The 23355-nt window shown below is 46.2% G+C and overlaps 1 protein-coding gene across 1 annotated transcript in view; it reads left to right on the forward strand.

Annotated features, from left to right (window-relative positions):
* Positions 1 to 312: 312 nt before the first annotated feature.
* LOC143963196 (uncharacterized) overlaps positions 313 to 23355 on the forward strand; it is a 30037-nt gene continuing 6994 nt past the window's right edge. Inside the window, exons 1-2 of the mRNA XM_077472764.1 lie at positions 313 to 463; positions 21353 to 21416. Coding sequence (XP_077328890.1) covers positions 21362 to 21416 — 55 coding nt within the window. The 5' untranslated portion in view covers positions 313 to 463; positions 21353 to 21361. The remainder of the gene's footprint in view (positions 464 to 21352; positions 21417 to 23355) is intronic.

Below are 23355 nucleotides of genomic sequence, written 5' to 3' on the forward strand. Positions count from 1 at the left end.
ATCGGAATTCTCTACAAATGATTCGGAAAAAGTCCGGTCAGATTTTGTTGTCAGAAAATTTTAGATCCAGCTCTCAAACTTTTTCCGTCTGGATTTCCGAGCCCACACACAATCAGATTTTCCGCCAAAATAATCAGATTAGACCTTTTCCGTCCGAAAGTCAGACCCTGTGTACAGGGCATTATTGTTACACTTTGACCTTCGCATAGTAAACCAGTTATTGTATCCTTCAGATGTTTTTCTGTCTCCAACTCACCTTACCTAACTTTGAGATGAAAGTATTTCCAAGGACTTATTGGCTTACACAACACAAAGCATTTTTATTCTGTCCGGACTGATCCCTGACTTCTGGAGTTCATCCCCTTTGTGTACTGAGTGTGACTTAGCAACCTGTGCTGCTCCCAGTAGCAGTTGTACAAACACACTAATAAATCTCCGGACTGCAGGAACCTTCTGTTTACTTGTGAGTAGCAAAAACTATTTATTTTTCCCTATAACAGCTACTATTTTAAATAAATTTTATTATTTTTAATCTTCTAAGAAATCCCATGTTGTGTACTCTATGGTGACATTGTTGTATATGTTGACATCCTGCCAGCTTTGACATTTTATTCTGTTCAGAGTAGATATGCTAATAACAATTTCATGTGAAAAAAATACAATGACAAGTCTTTTCAAATGGGATGATAACCATAGTTCCCAACTGTCCCTGATTTTGAGTGTCTGTCCCTGATTCAGAACAAAGTCCCTCTGTCCCTCTTTCCTCCTCATTTTGGTCTGATCTATATAGTTGTATATACAGCTACTTATCTATCAAAAAGTGTTTCCCAGTGCTAAACCTTTCATTCAATTTCTAAATTGCTACATTTGTAAATTCCAAAAGTCAATATAAAGCAACAGTAGTGGTAAAAATAGCACTTGTATGTTTTCTCGGCAGCCTCTTTAATACAAAGTCCCGCCTCCTATGATGGACAGAACAGTTGTCCAATGGCAGCGCAGGAGATGGGATTTCTTATTATAGAGGCCGCCATGTAAACAGGAAATACTCCTGTGTGTACGCCTCCTCCCTGTCCCCTCCAAGGCAGCCAGCATATATATCTTTTGTGGCCCCGGAGCTGGGAGATCATTGGGGGCCACAAAAGATATATATGTCCAAATAACCAGACGGGCAGTTCGAACCCGTAACGCGGGCCGGACTTTGGACATGCCTGGTTTAACCAATCTTTTTTTTTTGTACAATTCTCCTTTAAGGGGGTGTGGCAGGGGGAGTGTCCTGTCTCTACATATTTTTGCCAATATGTTCCTCGTTACCATCTCAGAAAGTTGTGAGGTATGCCCAACTGTACTAAACTTATCTAATTTCTCAATTTCTGCATTTGCACAGTTCAAAAGCCAATATCGGTGGCGGGGGGGGGGGGGGGGGGGGGGAGTGAACACCCATGCAAACAGATTCTGCTGTGAACCAAAAAAATTGATCCTGTGCGAGTTTGGCCTGAATGCGATGTGAATTCAACCATACTATTTGTACGGCTGAAATCGCATCGTATGCGACCGGCCCTAAAGCCTAATACAGCGGGTTGAGCGAAAAAAAAAAAAAAAAAAAGACAGCTCAGGTTGGAGCCGCTGTACTAACAAACTGATATCAGTACAGTGATCTCCCCTGCTGTGCTACTGTGTTTGGACACCCCCCTGCCAGAACACTCTGGTGAGAGCATTGACTGGGAGGCATCGGCAGGCCTTTTTTGGTCATGACTCTTCATCAGAAGGTGACCAAACAGGAACGAGTTGAATATTAGGCAGCTTCTATTGAACCGCCCGACATTTGGCCCATGTATACTAGGCTTTAACTTTTTTTTGGAAAATTATTTTTATTTGTTTACAACATAATACAAACATAGATACCCAATTAAAAGAAGAAAAAAAAGAAAAGAAGAAAATTTTTTATTATAACAACAATCACTGATTCAGGTAACTAAAAAAAAACAAAAAAAAAACCCAAGAAGGCCGGAAATGCCCATCCACCCCCAACCCCTAGTGCAACACCTTAAAAAAATAAATAATGAAAAGCATAAAATAATATTTTTTTTATGAAAAACATCCTAGGAAAATATCAACATGAAAATACCTACGTCATCAAAATCACACTCCATGTTAGCATATTGACTCACCCATAAGGGGTTACTAGTTACTATAACTTTTGCGCAAACCAATCAATATAAGCTTATTGCAATTTTATTACCAAAAATATGGAGCAGAATACATATTGGCCTAAACTGAGTAATACATTTGTTTTTTTATATATTGTTTTTGGATATGTATTATAGCAGAAAGTAAAAAAAATGGAAATTTGTATCAAATACTTACCGTAATTTTCTTTTCCTGACGCCAATACATGGCAGCATGCATAAGATATAGCTCCGCCCCTATATCCACCCACAGGACCCATTTAGCTCTATAAAAGTCTGACTGCGAGCTACCTCCCCCATTCTCCATATGAAGCACAAAGATCAGAGGGAGGGTTTGTATCCCGCCATGTATTGGCGTCAGGAAAGGAAGATTACGTTAAGCATTCGATACAATTTTCCATTTTCCTGACGCCAACATGGCAGCATACATACAGTAGGATAAATAATGAGCTTTTGAGAGGGAGGGTTTAATGCTGCAAACTTAGCCTTTATTTAACAATAGACATAGAAGCTTGGATAGTTTTCCTCCCAAATTCCACTATAGTAAGAGCTGCTGGATGCACCCTGTAGTGTTTCAAGAATGTATGATGTGATGTTAGTCTAAGTACCGCTTTCATGAAGTGCTCCACCCACAGGTTTGTTGCCCTTCTTTTGGATAAAAGCTGAGGTTGCTGAAACTTGCATCTTAAGTAAACTTAGGCTAAGCCTCAATCCAATCCGGATTGCAGGAAAGACAGGATTTGAGATACATTTGGGTCACACAGATGTCCAGCTGCAAAACTCATGAACCTATTCCATATTCTGGAGTAGGCATTGGTTGACCCCTTTCTAGAACTTTGTAAAGTTCAAATAACCTCTGGAGAACATCCCAACTCTTGTAACCCCTGCCAATCTCCAGGCCGATAAGGCCAGTCGTGATGGTTGCGGATGTAGGATATCCCCCTGCGGCTGGAGATGAGGAGTCACCGGCAGAGTGATCGGTGGGCACACACTGAGATCCATTGCCAGAGAGAACAATGGTCTGCGAGGCAAGTAAGGTGATACTGTGATGACTGTCAAATTCTCTGTCAACAATCTCCTCAGGAATTTCAGGATTAAAGAAATTGGAGGTAAGGCATAGGCCAGTTGCGCAACCCAAAGATGGGTGATCAAGGTGTCCGCCTTTTCCGCTAATGGATGAGGGTGGCGTGAGAGGGGCCGGCCCACCTTGCAGTTGGTTAATTAGGGAAAAAGATCCAGCTGTGGCACTCCCACTAGTGGATGATCTATTTTAACACTCTGGGGTGAAGGGACCATTCCTTGGGATCCTTGAATTGTCTGGATAGGCGGCCTGCTTCCAAGTTCTGACAGCCTGGAAGATATATAGCCCTCAATTCTGGGATATATTATTGTGCCAATGTCATGGTCGGTTCCACCTCTCTCAAGAGGGATTGGCTGTGTGTTCCGTTTTGTCGCTGTATGTAGGACACTGCTGCTGTGTTGTCCAAACGGAGCAGGACTGGGTGATCCTGCATGTGAGGCAGCAAGGTGGCCAATGCCATGAATGCTGCTTGAAGTTCCAGAATATTGGAAACCAGGCCCTGAGTGGGAAATTCCCCTTTTCCCTGGATCTTGAGTTGTTTGCAGGTGGTGCCCCACCCTGCTGCGTTGGCATCTGCGTTAACAATGATCCATGGCTCTAGCCCTAATGGACAACAAAGTTGTTCGCAGGTGGTGCTCCTGATTGGCTGGGTTAGACAAACTCTCTTCCACTGCATCAGGAAAACTGGAGTTAGTACTTACCGGTAACTCCTTTTCCGGTGGTCTTCCAGGACAGCCCTTGAGAGATGGAGCTCCTCCCATCGACACAGGAAACACATTGCCACAGTTCAAAAGGCGGTCCCTCAGGTCCCTGGTCAGTCATTCACCAAGAACCGAAGGATGGAACTGAAAAACATATAAACCATAACAGGTAATAACATTAGTACATCACTATAATCAAATAAAGGGTGGGATCGTGCTGTCCTGGAAGACCACCGGAAAAGGAGTTACCGGTAAGTACTAACTCCAGTTTTCCCAAGTGTTCTTCCAGGACAGCCCTTGAGAGGATCCCCAAGTACTAGTATTAGGGGGGGACCACGGCTTGGAGGACTTTCCTCCCAAAGGCCTGATCCTGACTAGACATTAAGTCCAGTCGGTAATGCCTTGTAAAGGTGGAAAAGCTTGACCATGTGGCTGCTTTACATACCTGCTCCGGGGTGGCACCAGCTCTTTCTGCCCAGGATGCAGACAACGCTCTTGTGGAGTGAGCTTTAACACCCTCAGGAGGATCTCTATTCAAGGCCTTATACCCCTCTGCTATAGCTAGCCTAATCCATCTAGCTATGGTTACTTTTGAAGCTTTCTGTCCCCTACGCTGTCCGGAAAAAAAGGACAAAAAGGGAGTCTGAGATTCTGAATGGATTTGTTATTTTAAGATATTCTAGAATACACCTCCTCACATCCAATAAATGAAAACGTTCCTCTTTCTCATTTGCTGCATTTTGACAAAATGAAGGGAGGACAATATCTTGGGACCTATGGAAGCTAGATGCTACCTTTGGTAAGAACCCAGGGTCTGTCTTTAGTATGACTCTGTCTTCTAGGATCTGTAGGAATGGTTCCCTGATGGATAGGGCTTGGATTTCACTGACCCTACGGGCTGAAGTGATTGCCACCAGGAGAACTGTCTTAAATGTAATAAGCCTTAGGGAGGCCTCTGAGATAGGCTCAAAGGGTGACCCCAAGAAAGCTTTTAGTACAACTGCTAAATCCCAGGATGGGACTTTGGTGATTCTGAGTGGCTTACGTCTAGCGACTGCCTTACAGAATCTAGCGACAAAAGGATTTTCCTGTAAGCGTTCATCTAAGTACACACTTAAGGCAGCTATCTGTACCTTAATAGTACTTAGGGTTAAACCCTTGTTTACACCTTCCTGTAAAAACTGTAGAATATTAGCCGTATTTATGTCACGGCTATTCAGCCAGCTATTAAATTTTTTCCAGACTTTTTTGTAAATAGCCCTCGTGACTGGTTTGCGACTCTGTAGTAAGGTCGCAATTACCTCATCCGACAGGCCCTTACTCCTTAAGATTTCCTCTTCAGTAACCACGCTGAAAGCTTCAGTGTGGCGACCTGTGGATGGTAAAGAGGTCCCTGTGACAGGAGGTCCTGTCTGTAGGGAAGTCTCAGAGGCGGACAATCTGTCAATTGTAGCAACGTTGTGAACCACGGTCTCCTGGGCCAAAAAGGTGCTACTAGAATCAAACAGGTTTTCTCCTTGAGGAATCTTGCTAGGACCCTCGGAATGAGATGAAGAGGGGGAAATGCATACGCCAGACTGAAAGTCCATGGAGTTTGCAAGGCATCTACCGCCAGGGGCTGATCTCCTGGGTTTAGCGAGAAAAAATTGGGAACCTTTGCATTCTTTTTGCTCGCAAAAAGGTCTACCTCTGGTTCTCCCCAGTGAGTTGTTATGAGATTGAATGCCTCTGGGTGTAAGGACCATTCTTGGTTCGAAATCTTTTGTCGACTCAAGAAGTCCGCCTTGTTGTTCAGCTCCCCTTTCAGGTGAACTGCAGAAATGGATTCCAGATTGGCTTCTGCCCACTGGAGAATGCGTCTGGCTACCAACATCAAACGAGGACTTCTGGTACCTCCTTGTTTGTTTATGTATGCTACAGCCGTCGTATTGTCTGAACGGACTTGTAGATGGTGACCCTGTATTGTGGGGTGAAAAGCTAGAACAGCTCTCAGGATTGCTGTTAGCTCTTTCCAATTGGAAGAAAAACATTTCTCCTCCGGGGTCCACTTGTCCTGGACCCAGCTTGAGCCGAGGTGGGCTCCCCAGCCCCAACTGCTCGCATCCGTTGTTAGTGTTGAAGTGATAGGAAGGACCCAATGAACCCCTTTGTTTAGGTTCTCCCTGTCCTTCCACCACCAGAGGGAGCGTTTTATCTTTAAAGGGATCGATACCTCCTCCTCCAGATCTCTGCCTTTTAATTGTTCTAACAGAAAACCCTGAAGGTCTCTTTGGTGGAACCTGGCCCATTGTACGGCTGGAATGGCTGCCGTCATAAGACCTAAGACCGACATTACTTCCCTCACCGTACATTTGGGGCTGCATTGAAGAAAAGATATTCTCTGCCACAGATTCAAAATCTTTTCTTCCGGCAGTATAATTTTCTGATCTACAGACTTGATCCAGTAACCCAGATACAGGATCTCCTGTGTTGGAGTTGTCTTGGATTTCTCCTGACTGACAATCCACCCTAATCGACTCAGGCTGAGTTGAGTCAATTCCAGATCCTGAGAAAGACGACTCTCCGAGTGTGCTGTTAGGAGCAGATCGTCTAGATAGGGGATAATTGAGACTGATTGAAGCCTCAGTGGAACTAAAGCCTCTCCGAGAACCTTGGTAAAGATTCTTGGGGAGGATGATAGACCGAAGGGAAGTGCTCTGCACTGAAAGTGGTAAACCTTTGTGTCTATCTGCACTGCCATCCGAAGGAATTTCTGGCATTCCTCCCTTATTGGAATATGCAGATAAGCGTCCCTTAGATCCAGGGTTGCCATAAATATCTCTTTCTGCAGGAGATTCTTTATGGAATAAATGGACTCCATCCGAAATCTCTTGTAACGGATGGAGCGATTCAGTGGTCGGAGGTTCATAATTAGTCTGAATCTCCCTGACGGCTTTCTTACCACAAAAATGTGCGAGTAAAAACCGTCTCCTTGTTCCTGAATAGGGACTGGTGTCAATACCTCTTGATCCACCATTTCCCCTATTAGTAAAGGTAAGGCCCTGGCCTTTTCTGAGTGACTTGGAAGCTTTGTCACCAGAAACTTGGAAGGAGGGTTGCTGTGAAATTCCAGCGCATGACCCCTTTTTATTATATTTAAGACAAACTCGTTCGAGGTTGTCTTTTCCCATTGTGGAAGAAATTTGCTTAATCTTCCTCCCACAGGAACCCTGACGTCACTGGGGTTTGGGATCCTGATTGGGGCGGCTAAACAGTATGCCCCCTTTTCCTTTCCCTTTATGTCCCGACCAATGTTTTTTGGGGGTTGAACTCTTCTCTGATTTAGAGGGTTCCTTAAAGGGACGAAAAATTTTTCTTTGAAAATTTTTCTTTTTTGCGGGAAAGGTTTTCTTTTTATCCGCCGTCCTTTCTAAGGCGGAGTCTAATTCAGGCCCGAAGACTAAGTCTCCTGTAAAAGGGACGCTGCACAGGCGGGTTTTAGACGCCGTGTCTCCCCCCCAGGTTTTCATCCATACTGACCTCCTTGCTGCCACTGAAAGTGCTGCAGACTTAGCCGTAAATTTTACGGAGTCCGTGGAGGCGTCAGAGATGAAACTGGTGGCCTTAAAAAGCATAGGGAAGGATTTCAGAAGCTCCCCCCTAGGAGTGCCTGCCTTTAAATGTTCTTGTAGTTGCGATAACCAGAACTCCAGGTTTCTAGCTACACAAGAAGTGGCTAGAGCTGGTTTTAAGCCTGCCATAGAGGCATCCCAGGCCCTCTTTAAGACAATGTCTGTTCTCCTGTCCATGGGATCTTTCAGGTGGCCCATATCCTCAAAGGCCAGATCAGCCTGCTTTGAGATTTTGGACAGAGGGGCGTCTAGTTTAGGATTTTTATTCCAGACCGCCTCTGGGCTCTCATCAAAAGGGAACCTTCTCTTAAGTGATTTAGGAAAGAAAACCTTTTTATCTGGTTCAGACCACTCCTTAAGGACAAGGTCAGAAAGCACCTTATGTATAGGGAAAACCCTTGCTTTCTTTCTCCCCAGAGCCTCATACATTTGATCATGTCTGGATAACTGAGTTTCTTCCTCCTCAATTTCCAGTGTATCATAGATAGCCCCCATTAGCTCATCTACTTCCTCGAGAGATAATCTATATTTTGAGGCTTTAGATGCTGCTTGATCCTCTTCCTGACCCGAGTCAGTGTCAGAGGATTCGGGGCTAATCAACGTGGGGCTAGGCTCCCTGACCATACGGGGCTCCCCTGAGCTGGGTGTTGTAAGGCATGGTGAGGAGGAGATTATAGTTGTTTTACTCGTGGAGGTAGCTGCAGCTGATCCCACGTCAGTGATTAACTCCCGGAGGGACTTAAAGGTCGACGCCATTTCCTCTTTAAAGGAGCCCAAAAATTTTGCTAAAGGGGAATCTGCCTCAGATTTAAGCAAGCTTGCAATGCATTGCTTGCATAGGGCTTTGTTAGAGCCAGAGGACAACCTATTCCCACAATTAGGGCACTTTTTGCGGCCTGTCTTGTCTTCCCTTGGTATCTCTTTAGCCTGAAAATAAGAAGACAAAGGATTTCTTAGCGTCAGCACCATGTCCCTCTTAGAATCACCACTAACAAACAATCTCACTGTGAGTAAACCGCCACCGTGGGGCACTACAGGGCCCAGCCTACAAACACCACCGCTCCACCAGAGTAATAGCATGCCCAGCAGCCTACCTGGGATTGGCTGGTGCCTGTCTCTGCCGGAGTATCCTGGGGAATAGCCTCCATGGTCCCCCTCTGACGCTCCGGATCCCGCCGCTAATCCGGTATAGCTGGACGCTGGTCGGGCTTCACAGGCACAGCGCTGGCTCTCCCTCTCCTCCTTGTACCCTTAGAGACCCGGAACCGGAAGTCTCGGCACGCAGTGATGACGCGGTTCCGCCGGAAGTGACGCTCGGCGTCTCCGACCCCACCGCAACAAGGAGCAGAGATGGAAGGTTCCACTCACCGCTCCTGGGGGAAACCGGCGCCATTCTGCCCCTGGCCACCTCAGCACTGGAAGGAGGAGGGTAACGGGTCTGCTCCGAATCAGCTGGACGGTACCCGAGCCACAAAAAAAAGGTATGGACCCAATACTGCAGCCAAAAAACAGGACCCGGTCCCTTAGGCCGCGTACACACGCGCGGACTGTTCGCCCAACTTTGTCCGTCCAACAGTTTCGGCAAACAGTCCGCTCAAACTTAGCATGGACGGACATGGCCACACACGACGGACGAACAGTTTGCTGAAACCGTGCGCGATGACGTGAACGGCACGCACGACGGGACGAAAAATACGACGTCCTATACACTGCATTATAGCTTTCGGCGTGAAAATCCTTTCTGAGCATGCGCGCAACTTTGTTTGACGAACAAGCCTACACACGAGCGGACTGTTCGCTGAAACAAGGTTTCAGCGGACAGTTTTACGGAATTTCCGAAAAACCTTGTCCGTCCAACTGTCCGCTGAAACTGTCCGCTGAAAGCCCACACACGAGCGGACTGTCCGCCCAAACACTGTTCAGCGGACAAAGTTGGGCGAACAGTCCGCGCGTGTGTACGCGGCCTTATGGCTAACAGGTTCTCAGGCAGCCCCTGAGAAGGGCCTCCAGGTTCCTGGCAACATGTTCCTCCGACGGAGGAAACACAAATGACTGACCAGGGACCTGAGGGACCGCCTTTTGAACTGTGGCAATGTGTTTCCTGTGTCGATGGGAGGAGCTCCATCTCTCAAGGGCTGTCCTGGAAGAACACTTGGGAAACCTTGTTCGAAAACTCAAAGTTTCCAGTGAGCCCAAGGGATCATCGGGATACAGGAAGACATTGTCCCTAGAAAACTCATGCATTGGTATGCTGACATCACTGGTGCAGCCAGTGTTGGAGCTTCTTCCTGATTTTGGGAAGGTTGTGAAGTGGCAAAGAAACTGTGGCTGCCTGAGTATTGAATTGAGGCCCCTAGATTGAGACCTTATTCTGTGTAGGCTCCAGCTGGCTCTGGTAATGCCTGTTCCTCAAGGCAAATCTGAGGAACTGCTAGAATGACTGAAGGATCTGCTGGTAGACATTCGGCAAGTCCACTGAAATCCTCTAGTCTTCTTATTGAATAACACTGAAATCCTCTAGTCTTCTTATTGAATAACCTGGATTACTCCATCTTGAGTCTCTCTATCCAGATAAGTTGCTTCAGCTCCTTGAGGTTGTTCTGGAGGCGGTCGTTTGACCGGCCAATAATGGCCTTGCGCCACTGTGGACTAAATTCTGCTGATTTTGGCAGTGGTCGTGCCAGATCTGGGCCCTTTGGGCAGCCTGGCTCCAACTGCCTACTGGACAGGCCTGGCATTAAAAGGGCTTCTGTGTATCTGAGGGAGCCTCAGGGGCCTAAGCTCTCTGCGATCTTACGAAGGTTGACTGTGTACCCCTTCAACCTCTTCTGGAGTCCTTGGATGGGTAAAAGCCTCCAAAATCTGGGTACCTGTTTTGCGCTCCTCAGGGTGGTTACCCCTTCTGGTGTCTTGACCTTCGATCTTGGGACAGAAGACCTGATTTTCCTCCTGTAACTAGTTCGTAGTCTACAGTTTTTTGGCCAAACAGCGTCTTCCCATCAAAAGGCAGTTTACAGCAATTCTACTTTGACGATGGGTTGGCCACCCAGGGTTTTAGCCACAATGCTGTGACTAAGTTGAGCATGACTGTGGAGGACCATCGAATGATGTCTATAGCTGCCTCACCTGCAGAGTCCGCAGAGAGTTTTATCTCATCAAGAGCCTTGATGATTTTTTTCTTTTGGCAGCTGGTTTTTGATCGCATACTCCAAGTAATGTCTTCAATTGGAAGTGTCACATTCTTGGCCAGATTGGTGGGTAAGATAAATAAGACCACAGCCTTCTCCATAAGTGGATACAACTTCTGCAACCCATTGGTTGAGGAGGATTTTCTCTCCCTTCTCCCATTCCTCCTGAAACAGGCCTCTTATTTATGTCATAAGAGGAAGGGTAGCTACCTGTTTCTTTAGATTCCTCCTATGAAACCCAAAAGCTTGTTCACAATTGCAGCAGGCTCTGCTATTGCACTGAAAAGCGATCTGTGCTTAGGACACTTTTCAGAGGCATTTGATATTATCACGTAGAGGGGACAAGTGTTTCCCTATGCGATTTTCAAAGAGCAATTTGCACACAACGTTACAACTCGCATGGGGGCGGCCCATTCTCTTGGCTGCCCTACATCTGCAAAAAGAAGCCCCTGCTCCTATCTAGGGTGTGACAAGCTTCACACAATGTTTTTAAAAGGCACGTTCTCCCACTTGACAATCACATCGCATTTGGGGTGCCCTGAAAGGATAAAGGCACCTAATGCGTGTTGTGCAGCGACTGTGGAGGAGGTTCCGGATCCTCCAATTCTAAGTGCAAATTTATTTATATTTTTTTAACAGAAAAGTTTTTTTATTAAAAAATTAGCATTACAATATAATCAGCAATAAACTCCAGTGCAAATCAAAGCCTGAACCTTCAAGATACTCTGCCGAGGAGGAGGCAGTATCTTCTCCCTCTGCCTGGAAGTTTGGCTGTAATCAGGGGCGTAACTATAGGGGGTGCAGCAGTCGCGACCGCAACTGGGCCCTGTGCTGCAAGGGGCCCATGCAGCCCCTTTACATATGGCCGGCAGCAGCATAGGCAGCTAGGTGTACCAGTGCACCATGCACACGGGTGGCTGGAGGTGGAGGGTGACTAGTAGAGCTCCATGCTCGACTATTGCACTGCTCTTTAGTTGTGCATTCCCCGCATGACCTGTGTCCTCGGCCGGCTCCTCAGAGTACCCCTCTCCTGCTCCATGCATTGCCGCTCAGTCCGATGTCTGTTCTCCCCAGCCAGAGTCCAGCCCCCCCGCAAGTCCGGCCCACACTGCACTGCATACTTCTCCCGGGTAAACAAACTTTAAGCACACAGATGCAGTGCAGTCCTATGAGAGCCGACTCCCAGAGGATACTGCAGGCTTGTCTGCCAACCCCCCTCCTCCCCCATCATACACAGATGATGAAAGGTCTTTCTGGGAGATATGCTGATCGCCCGTCCAGCACACTGGATGGAGCCCAGGCCAACATGGATGAGTGCGTGGCCTGCAGCTTGGTCATGGTGAGTGAGAGGACCCCATTCCCCACACACCATTACATACCCACTCCATCTCCCCCTGGGGACAGGAGCCCCTTCTCACCTGGGGGCAGTAACTTCATCTGCCCTGGAGAAAAGGACCTCATACCTTCTGGGGACGAGGACCCCATCCTGCCTAGGGACAGTCCCCCAATGGGGCACCTAAAAATAAAAAAATAAAAATAATAAAAAAAAAACTACTGATGCCAGTGGTGGAACTACAGGGCTCACAAAGGTCATACCTGTGACCACGCCCTGGAGTTCCACCACCGGACTCAGAGGGAAGGACCCTGGCTGGGGTTCAGGGGGGCCCTTCATGGTTTCTTGCATCGGGGACCTAAGGGTTCTAGTTACGCCACTGGCTGTAATACTGGGTCTGGGGAATCAGCCTGACTAATCCGCTGGGCTGGAATCAACCTTGAAGTGCCAGGTACCCCTCTAGTTAGAGAGAGTTGAATGGCTTGGTTTAGACCTGGTGCAGGGCTCACACTCTGTTCGTCCGCGACGACTGGAAATTTCTGCCAGGGAGTCATGGACTACTTTCTTGAGCAAGGTTGACACCTGCTGACTCTCATACTCCTGGTCTCTGGCCTAGCTGCCTGAAGCAGTTGCTGCATAGTAGCTTTCCTGGCATAGGGTCATCTCCAAATGACCAACATTTGTCTTTCGGGCGCTGAGCCCTCAGAGGAGAAGCTGTGCGATTTCTCTTAAGAATACATTTGTGCCCTTTGTACTGGGGTCTGCCAGGGCTGGAGGAGTCACTTTCTGCCCTGGAAAAATCCTGGAGATCCAAAGGGCCTCTGGACCTCCTAGAGTGGGAATGTGAGAGGCCGGGGGGCTGCAATAGACAAGAAGGCATGCTTGTCCAGGCATAATGCACTCCTTTTTCCCGCATCTCCTTACTTACCCAAAGTTAACCCTTACCTGGTATTGCAGTGGTCTTTGTTATGTGGTGTTAGGCTCATGCCTGGCAACAGAGAGAAATAAGGGAAGCGAGAGCGGGAAAAACAAAATACATATATACCCCCCTTTTTTCTTTTTTTCCCCTAGTATTACATTCTTTCTCCCGCTCCCTTCTATCCCCATTACTAGAATAGCAAGACTTACTTGTCATTGACTGTTCCTCAGAATGAGACGCTGTCTCTCTGCATGCCTGAATTGCAAAGGCATCCATTTCCTGGCCATTTGTGCACTTTAACCACTTAAGGACCGCCTCACGCCAATATACGTCGGCAGAATGGCATGGCTGGGCACAATCACGTAGCGGTATGTGATTCTTTAAGTGCCCAGCTGTGGGTCGGGAGCGCACCGGCGGCGCGCGCTCCTGACCCTGTCCTGTGCTACGTGACCGTGGCTGTGGGACCAGCGGACCCGATTGCCGCTGGTGTCCCTCGATCAGGTCACAGAGCTGAAGAACGAGGAGAGGTCTATGTAAACAAACCTCTCCCCGTGCTTCCCTGCGTGGCTGTCACTGATCTTCTCTTCCCTTTTATAGGGAAGGACGATCAGTGACGTCACATGCCAGGCCACACCCCCCTACAATTAAAAAAAGCACATAACGTCATACATAACACTACACTGCCCCCTAGTGGTTAACTCCTTCACTGCCGGTGTCATTTACACAGGAATCAATGCATTTAAATAGCATTGATTTCTGTATAAATAGCAATGGTCCCAAAAATGTGTCAAAAATGTCTGATGTGTCCGCCATAATGTCGCAGTCACAATAAAAATCGCTGATCACCGCCATTACTAGTAAAAAAAAAAAAATATATAAAAAAAATGCTATAAAATTATCCCCTATTTTGTAAATGCTATAACTTTTGCGCAAACCAATCAATAAAACGCTAATTGCGATTTTTTTTTTTTACCAAAAATATGTAGAAGAATACGTATCGGCCTAAACTGAGCAAAAAAAAGTTTTGTTACATATTTTTTGGGGATATTTATTATAGCAAAAAGTAAAAAATATTACATTTTTATCAAAATTGCAGCTCTATTTTTGTTTATAGTGGTGATCAAATACCACCAAAAGAAAGCTCTATTTGTGGGAAAAAAAGGACGCCAATTTTGTTTGGGAGTCACATCGCACGACCGCGCAATTGTCAGTTAAGGCGACGCAGTACCGAATCGCAAAAAGGGCCTGGTCCTTTGGCTGCAAATTGGTCCGGGGCTTAAGTGGTTAAATAGAGCACCTGAGAGAGAGACTTAGTCCTCTCCAGCCTCTGTTCTAATCAAAAACTGGAGTTAGTACTTACCGGTAACTCCTTTTCCGGTGGTCTTCCAGGACAGCCCTTGAGAGATGGAGCTCCTCCCATCGACCCAGGAAACACATTGCCACAGTTCAAAAGGCGGTCCCTCAGGTCCCTGGTCAGTCATTCACCAAGAACCGAAGGATGGAACTGAAAAACATATAAACCATAACAGGTAATAACATTAGTACATCACTATAATTAAATAGAGGGTGGGATCGTGCTGTCCTGGAAGACCACCGGAAAAGGAGTTACCGGTAAGTACTAACTCCAGTTTTCCCAAGTGTTCTTCCAGGACAGCCCTTGAGAGGATCCCCAAGTACTTACCAGATTAGGGGGGGACCACGGCCTGGAGGACTTTCCTCCCAAAGGCCTGATCCTGACTAGACATTAAGTCCAGTCGGTAATGCCTTGTAAAGGTGGAAAAGCTTGACCATGTGGCTGCTTTACATACCTGCTCCGGGGTGGCACCAGCTCTTTCTGCCCAGGATGCAGACAACGCTCTTGTGGAGTGAGCTTTAACACCCTCAGGAGGATCTCTATTCAAGGCCTTATACCCCTCTGCTATAGCTAGCCTAATCCATCTAGCTATGGTTACTTTTGAAGCTTTTTGTCCCCTACGTTGTCCGGAAAAAAGAACAAAAAGGGAGTCTGAAATTCTGAATGGATTTGTTACTTTAAGGTATTCTAGAATACACCTCCTCACATCCAATAAATGAAAACGTTCCTCTTTCTCATTTGCTGCATTTTGACAAAATGAAGGGAGGACAATATCTTGGGACCTATGGAAGCTAGATGCTACCTTTGGTAAGAACCCAGGGTCTGTCTTTAGTATGACTCTGTCTTCTAGGATCTGTAGAAAAGGTTCCCTGATGGAAAGGGCTTGGATTTCACTGACCCTACGGGCTGAAGTGATTGCCACCAGGAGTACTGTCTTAAATGTAATAAGCCTTAAGGAGGCCTCTGAGATAGGCTCAAAGGGTGACCCCAAGAAAGCTTTTAGTACAACTGCTAAATCCCAGGATGGGACTTTGGTGATTCTGACTGGCTTGCGTCTAGCGACTGCCTTACAGAATCTAGCGACAAAAGGATTTTCCTGTAAGCGTTCATCTAGGTACACACTTAAGGCAGCTATCTGTACCTTAATAGTACTTAGGGTTAAACCCTTGTTTACGCCTTCCTGTAAAAACTGTAGAATATTAGCCGTATTTATGTCACGGCTATTCAGCCAGCTATAAAAAAAATTCCAGATCTTTTTGTAAATAGCCCTCGTGACTGGTTTGCGACTTTGTAGTAAGGTCGCAATTACCTCATCTGTCAGGCCCTTACTCTTTAAGATTTCCTCTTCAGTAACCACGCTGAAAGCTTCAGTGTGGCGACCTGTGGATGGTAAAGAGGTCCCTGCGACAGGAGGTCCTGTCTGTAGGGAAGCCTTAGAGGCGGACAATCTGTCAATTGTAGCAACGCTGTGAACCATGGTCTCCTGGGCCAAAACGGTGCTACTAGAATCAAACAGGTTTTCTCCTTGAGGAATCTTGTGTCCCCTACGTTGTCCTAGGACCCTCGGAATGAAGAGGGGGAAATGCATACGCCAGACTGAAAGTCCATGGAGTTTGCAAGGCGTCTACAGCCAGGGGCTGATCTCCTGGGTTTAGCGAGAAAAAATTTGGAACCTTTGCATTGTTTTTGTTCGCAAAAAGGTCTACCTCTGGCTTTCCCCAGAGAGTTGTTATGAGATTGAATGCCTCTGGGTGTAAGGACCATTCTTGGTTCGAAATTTTTTGTCGACTCAAGAAGTCTGCCGTGTTGTTCAGTTCCCCTTTCAGGTGAACTGCAGAAATGGATTCCAGATTGGCTTCTGCCCACTGGAAAATGCGTCTGGCTACCAACATCAAACGAGGACTTTTGGTACCCCCTTGTTTGTTTATGTATGCTACAGCCGTCATATTGTCTGAACGGACTTGTAGATGGTGACCCTGTATTGTGGGGTGAAAGGCTAAAACAGCTCTCAGGATTGCTGTTAGCTCTTTCCAGTTGGAAGAGAAACATTTCTCTTCCGGGGTCCACTTGTCCTGGACCCAGCTTGAGCCGAGGTGGGCTCCCCAGCCCCAACTGCTCGCATCTGTTGTCAGTGTTGAAGTGATAGGAAGGACCCAATGAACCCCTTTGTTCAGGTTCTCCCTGTTCTTCCACCACCAGAGGGAGCGTTTTATCTTTGAGGGGATCGATACCTCCTCCTCCAGATCTCTGCCCCTTAATTGTTCTAGCAGGAAACCCTGAAGGTCTCTTTGGTGGAACCTGGCCCATTGTACGGCTGGAATGGCTGCCGTCATAAGACCTAAGACCGAAATTACTTCCCTCACCGTACATTTGGGGCTGCATTGAAGAAAAGATATTCTCTGCCACAGATTCAAAATCTTTTCTTCCGGCAGTATAATTTTTTGATCTACAGACTTGATCCAGTAACCCAGATACAGGATCTCGTGTGTTGGGGTTGTCTTGGATTTCTCCTGACTGACAATCCACCCTAATCGACTCAGGCTGAGTTGAGTCAACTCCAGATCCTGAGAAAGACGACTCTCCGAGCTTGCTGTTAGGAGCAGATCGTCTAGATAGGGAATAATTGAGACTGATTGAAGCCTCAGTGGAACTAAAGCCTCTCCGAGAACCTTGGTAAAGATTCTTGGGGAGGATGACAGACCGAAGGGAAGTGCTCGGCACTGAAAGTGGTAAGTCCTTGTGTCTATCTGTACTGCCATCCGAAGGAATTTCTGGCATTCCTCCTTTATTGGAATATGCAGATAAGCATCCCTTAAATCCAGGGTAGCCATAAACATCTCTTTCTGCAGGAGGTTCCTTATGGAATAAATGGACTCCATCCGAAATCTCTTGTAACGGATGGAGCGATTTAGTGGTCGGAGATTCATAATTAATCTGAACCTCCCTGACGGCTTTTTTACCACAAAAATGTGTGAGTAAAAACCGTCTCCTTGTTCCTGTATAGGGACTGGTGTCAATACCTCTTGATCCACCATCTCCCCTATCAGTAAAGGTAAGGCCCTGGCCTTTTCTGAGTGACTTGGAAGTTTTGTCACCACAAACTTTGAAGGGGGGCGGCTGTGAAATTCCAGCGCATGACCCCTTTTTATTATATTTAAGACAAACTCGTTCGAGGTTGTCTTTTCCCATTGTGGAAGAAATTTGCTTAATCTTCCTCCCACAGGAACCCTGACGTCACTGGGGTTTGGGATCCTGATTGGGGCGGCTAAACAGTATGCCCCCTTTTCCTTTCCCTTTATGTCCCGACCAATGTTTTTTGGGGGTTAAACTCTTCTCTGGTTTAGAGGGTTCCTTAAAGGGACGAAAAATTTTTCTTTGAAAATTTTTCTTTTTTGCGGGAAAGTTTTTCTTTTTATCCGCTGTCCTTTCTAAGGCGGAGTCTAATTCAGGCCCGAAGACTAAGTCTCCTGTAAAAGGGACGCTGCACAGGCGGGTCTTAGACGCCGTGTCTCCCCCCCAGGTTTTCATCCAAACTGACCTCCTTGCTGCCACTGAAAGTGCTGCTGACTTAGCCGTAAACTTTATGGAGTCAGTGGAGGCGTCAGAGATGAAACTGGTGGCCTTAAAAAGCATAGGGAAGGATTTCAGAAGCTCCCCCCTAGGAGTGCCTGCTTTTAAATGTTCTTGTAGTTGCGACAACCAGAACTCCAGGTTTCTAGCTACACAAGAAGTGGCTAGAGCTGGTTTTAAGCCTGCCATAGAGGCATCCCAGGCCCTCTTTAAGACAATGTCAGTTCTCCTGTCCATGGGATCTTTCAGGTGGCCCATATCCTCAAAAGCCAGATCAGCCTGCTTTGAGATTTTGGACAAAGGGGCGTCTAGTTTAGGATTTTTATTCCAGACCGCCTCTGGGCTCTCATCAAAAGGGAACCTTCTCTTAAGGGATTTAGGAAAGAAAACCTTTTTATCTGGTTCAGACCACTCCTTAAGGACAAGGTCAGAAAGCACCTTATGTATAGGAAAAACCCTTGCTTTCTTTTTCCCCAGAGCCTCATACATTTGATCATGTCTGGATAACTGAGTTTCTTCCTCCTCAATTTCCAGCGTATCATAGATAGCCCCCATTAGCTCATCTACTTCCTCGAGAGACAATCTATATTTTGAGGCTTTAGATGTAGCTTGATCCTCTTCCTGACCCGAGTCAGTGTCAGAGGAATCGGGACTAATCAACGTGGGGCTAGGCTCCCTGACCATACGGGGCTCTCCTGAGCTGGGTGTTGTAAGGCATGGTGAGGACGAGATTATAGTTGCTTTACTTGTGGAGGCAGCTGCAGCTGATCCCACGTCAGTGATTAACTCCCGGAGGGACTTAAAGGTCGACGCCATTTCCTCCTTAAAGGAGCCCAAAAACTTTGCTAAAGGGGAATCTGCCTCAGATTTAAGCAAGCTTGCAATGCATTGCTTGCATAGGGCTTTTTTAGAGCCAGAGGACAACCTATTCCCACAATTAGGGCATTTTTTGCGGCCTGTCTTGTCTTCCCTTGGAATGCCTGAAATAAGAAGACAAAGGATTTCTTAGCGTCAGCACCATGTCTCTCCTAAGAATCACCACTAACTGCAACCAAACAATCTCACTGTGAGTAAACCGCCACCGTGGGGCACTACAGGACCCAGCCTACAAACACCACCGCTCCACCAGAGTAATAGCATGCCCGGCAGCCTACCTGGGATTGGCTGGTGCCTGTCTCCACTGGAGTATCCTGGGGAATAGCCTCCATGGTCCCCCTCTGACGCTCCAGATCCCGCCGCTAGTCCGGTATTGCTGGACGCTGGTCGGGCTTCACAGGCACAGCGCTGGCTCTCCCTCTCCTCCTTGTACCCTTAGAGACCCGGAACCGGAAGTCTCGGCACGCAGTGATGACGCGGTTCCGCCGGAAGTGACGCTCGGCGTCTCCGACCCCACCGCAACAAGGAGCTGAGATGGAAGGTTCCACTCACCGCTCCTGGGGGAAACCGGCGCCATTCTGCCCCTGGCCACCTCGGCACTGGAAGGAGGAGGGTAACGGGTCTGCTCCGAATCAGCTGGACGGTACCCGAGCCGTTTAAAAAGGTATGGACCCCAAGCTGTAGCCAAAAAACAGGACCCGGTCCCTCATGGCTACAGATTCTCAGGCAGCCCCTGAGAGGGGCCTTCAGGTTCCTGGCAACATGTTCCTCCGACGGAGGAAACACAAATGACTGACCAGGGACCTGAGGGACCGCCTTTTGAACTGTGGCAATGTGTTTCCTGGGTCGATGGGAGGAGCTCCATCTCTCAAGGGCTGTCCTGGAAGAACACTTGGGAAAAAGGGCCAGTACAATCAGAAGGGAAGCCAACACCCATCCACACATAATGACACTTTTAAGCTGGCTACACATCATGCAATGCTCTGCAGATTTTCTCCCTCAGATTTACCAAAACCACATAATACGAGGTCAAACCTTAAGAGCCCCAATTTGTATGCAATCAGGCAGTCCCCTACACTACATGGTCCCGGCAAATCTAAAGGAAAAAAAGACATGAATATCTGCACAGTGTGTATGGGGTCTTTAGAGACATAAGAGCAAGAAAAATAAAAAACATTTAATAGAAATTGACAGACCTGGAAAGAGTTCCATAGGAGAGAAGACATCATGCAGGCCCATATGCTGGATCCGGACTCCAAAACAGGCATGCCACAAAAGGATTTCGTCTCTGATTAGAGAAAACCTTGACCCCCAAAAAACACCAGAAGGGGTTCCCCATCTTGGTGTATTTAGCAGCCTAATGCCTTGTACACACGGTTGGACATTCCGACCACAAAATACCTCGGATTTTTTCCGACGGATTTTGTCCGAAACTGGTGTTGCATACACACGGTCAGACAAAGTTGTCGTAAAATCCGATCGTTCGGAATGTGATGACGTTAGTTCGTTATGATGGGATTACGTTGAGGCTAGTAGCCAATAGCTTTGGTCTCGTAATTTGATCTGAGCATGCATGGCACTTTGTCCGATCAGAATTCTCTACAAATGATCAGAAAAAGTCCGATCTGATTTTTTTGTCGAAAAATTTGAGATCCTGCTCTCAAATTTTTTCCCTCTGAATTTCCAACGGAAAAAGTCAGATAGAGCCCACACACGATCGGATTTTCTGACAATATAATCCAATCGGACCTTTTCCATCAGAATTTCCAACCGTGTGTACAAGGCATTAGGTGTGGGACTGCGTGCTGGGAGAGGCTTGAACCCAGACAGACTCCGACATAATCGGCAGGTAAGAGCTTTATCCTGAGTGTAACGGTCTGTAGGTGTTGATCTTTGAGGACAAAAAGGAGAATGGGGAGGTTATAGAGCTAAACAGATCCTGTGAGTGGATATAGGGGCAGAGCTATATCATATGTATGCTGCCATGTTGGCATCAGGGAATATTGTTTTTTGTTAAAAACTGGCGGTCTTTTTTTTTTTTGTTTATAGAGCAAAAAAAAAAAAAAAATACCACCAAAAGAAAGCTGTATTTGTGGGGAAAAAAAGGACATCGATTTTGTTTGGGTACAATGTCCCACGACCGCACAATGTCAGTTAAAGCGATGCAGTGCCATATCACAATAAATGGCCTGGTCATTAAGGAGGTAAATGGTCAATAAGGATGAGCAGGAAGAGGGGAGAAAGACCAGAATGCAATCACTCAAGCTCTGGTTGGAGCATGCATAACACAACACACAGAATTTTTCTGAAATGGAAATGAACTATATAGGCATTTATGTATGTAGTAATTTAGAGATATGGTGAGGGGGGGGGGGGCAGCTTACCATATTTGAAACTCCAATAAATTATAAGTAGTGGTTTATTGCCGTCTGTGCTTGTTGGGAAGTTTTCCCTTTGTGTCTGGTGCTGGTGACAAGTGGTCCTTGGGGAAAGAAGTTACTAATTGATTAACCTATTTTTTCTAATTTGACAGAGATTAAAGATGATGAAATCTTACAATAAAAGACAACTTATTGATTTCAGCCAGTATAATACAGGTAAGCTTTAAAGTAAATCTGTGAGGAGCCTGGACAAGTCACACTGAACAAATGATAAGTAAAATAATTAATTTAGGTTAATTTCAGTAAAAAAAACATGTTCAATAGATCAGGGATGTATGCAGCTGTAGTAAAATGTAAATCAGAACTTTTTTTTTCTTTCTGAAAAGTCTAGCTTGGCCCCACCTGTTTCTGTCCCACAAACATAGCTCTCAACTGTCCCTGATTTCGAGGGACTGTCCCTGATTTGGGACAAAGTCCCTCTGTCCCTCTTTTCTCATTTGTCCCTCATTTTGATCTGATCCATATAGTAGGTACATTTTTGCATTTGTAAATTTTAAAAGGCAATATAAAGGAATAGTAGTGGTAAAAAAAAAAAAAAAAAGCACTCGTGGGTTTAACTAATCATTTTTTTTGCATAATTCTCCTTTACTTTTGAGAATAGGTGTCCCTCATTCTATCTCAAAAAGTTGGGAGGTATGCCACAAATCTCTCTATTGCTCACTCTAGCAATGGGCAGCCTCAGCAGCCAATGGAGAGGATTGGAAGGTGGGAGTGTGGAGCCAAACTCAGCTTTTACAAGAAAAAGGACAAAAGAAATTGGTATTTTGTATGTCTAAATGTACTGATTGTTTTGACATGAGGTTTTTAATTGACTGATTTTGTCTGATGATATTGCTAATTGCTAGAGGAATGTAAAAGGGGGCACAATTAATTTGGGGTGCACCTTCATGGGGTTGCCTCCACCTTTTCCCCCTATTATTTTAAGCATTAGCATTGATTTTATGTGCAATGCAATTCCAGGGATGCTGGCCCTTTAAATATTACTGCTGACCTTTTAAGCAGGTAAGAATGGGCCAATAGGATTTCCTGGAATCTTCTGGAAGTGCTGGGGCTCAGTCATACCTCCCAACATTTTGAGATGGGAATGAGGGTCACCTACTAACAAAAGTAGGTAAGCATAAGACATACCCCCTTCCACACCCCCTTAAAGGAGAATTATAGAAAAAAAAAATTTAGTTAAAGCGGTAGTAAACCCGCAAAAAATGTTTCTTTTTTTAAACCTGCAAAGCAAAAGGCATAATGAGCTAGTATGCACCGCATACTAGCTCATTATGAAATACTTACCTTAGAACGAGGCCCCGACATATGGCCCGATCCATGCCGAGGGAGCTGACATGCTCCCTCGGCGTTTCTTCCGGGTATCGCGGCTCCGGCGCTGTGAGTGGCCGGAGCCGCGATATCGTCACTCCCGTGCATGCGCGTGGGAGATTTCATTCTGGCCGGCCGGCCACTGCCGGATTTTCAGGCCGAGAATCCCCTTGTGCGCATGCGCCGCTGCAGTCAGCGGCGCATACTGAGGGGAATATCTCCTAAACCGTACAGGTTTAGGAGATATTTTTTTTTACCTACAGGTAAGCCTTATTATAGGCTTTCCTGTAGGTAAAAGTTAAAAATGTGAGCATACAACCACTTTAAACCCACAAGAACTTTTTTTTTTACCACTACTATTCCTTTATACTGGCTTTTGAAATTTGCAAATGCACCAATTTAGAAATTGGATGAAAAGTTTAGCACTGGGAAACGCTTTTTAAAAGATAAAAAATGCATTTTATATACAACTATATGGATCAGACCAACATGAGGGAAAGAGGGACATTGTTCCAAATCAGGGATAGTGCCTCGAAGTCAGGGAGAGTTGGGAGCTATGCTCAGTATATAAGGAGCCCACCACCGCAGTGATCTTGCTGCTGTTCAAAGGATTGGTATTCAGAAGAGCTACCCACTCTCCCTTTCCGTTGCGTCCACTTTATGTGGTACGTCACCTTTGCATCAAAGGGCGACTTTTGTTATAAAGTTGATGTAAGGTAATTTGCTTGAGTCTTTAAGGCTAAGCAATTTTGTGAATGATAAATAAATTTGATATGAATTTGTAATA

The sequence above is a fragment of the Lithobates pipiens genome, unplaced genomic scaffold, assembly GCF_037356315.1.
Source record: "Lithobates pipiens isolate NorthernLeopardFrog02 unplaced genomic scaffold, aLitPip1_a1.2 Scaffold_8, whole genome shotgun sequence".
In the NCBI taxonomy this organism is placed as follows: Eukaryota; Metazoa; Chordata; class Amphibia; order Anura; family Ranidae; genus Lithobates; species Lithobates pipiens.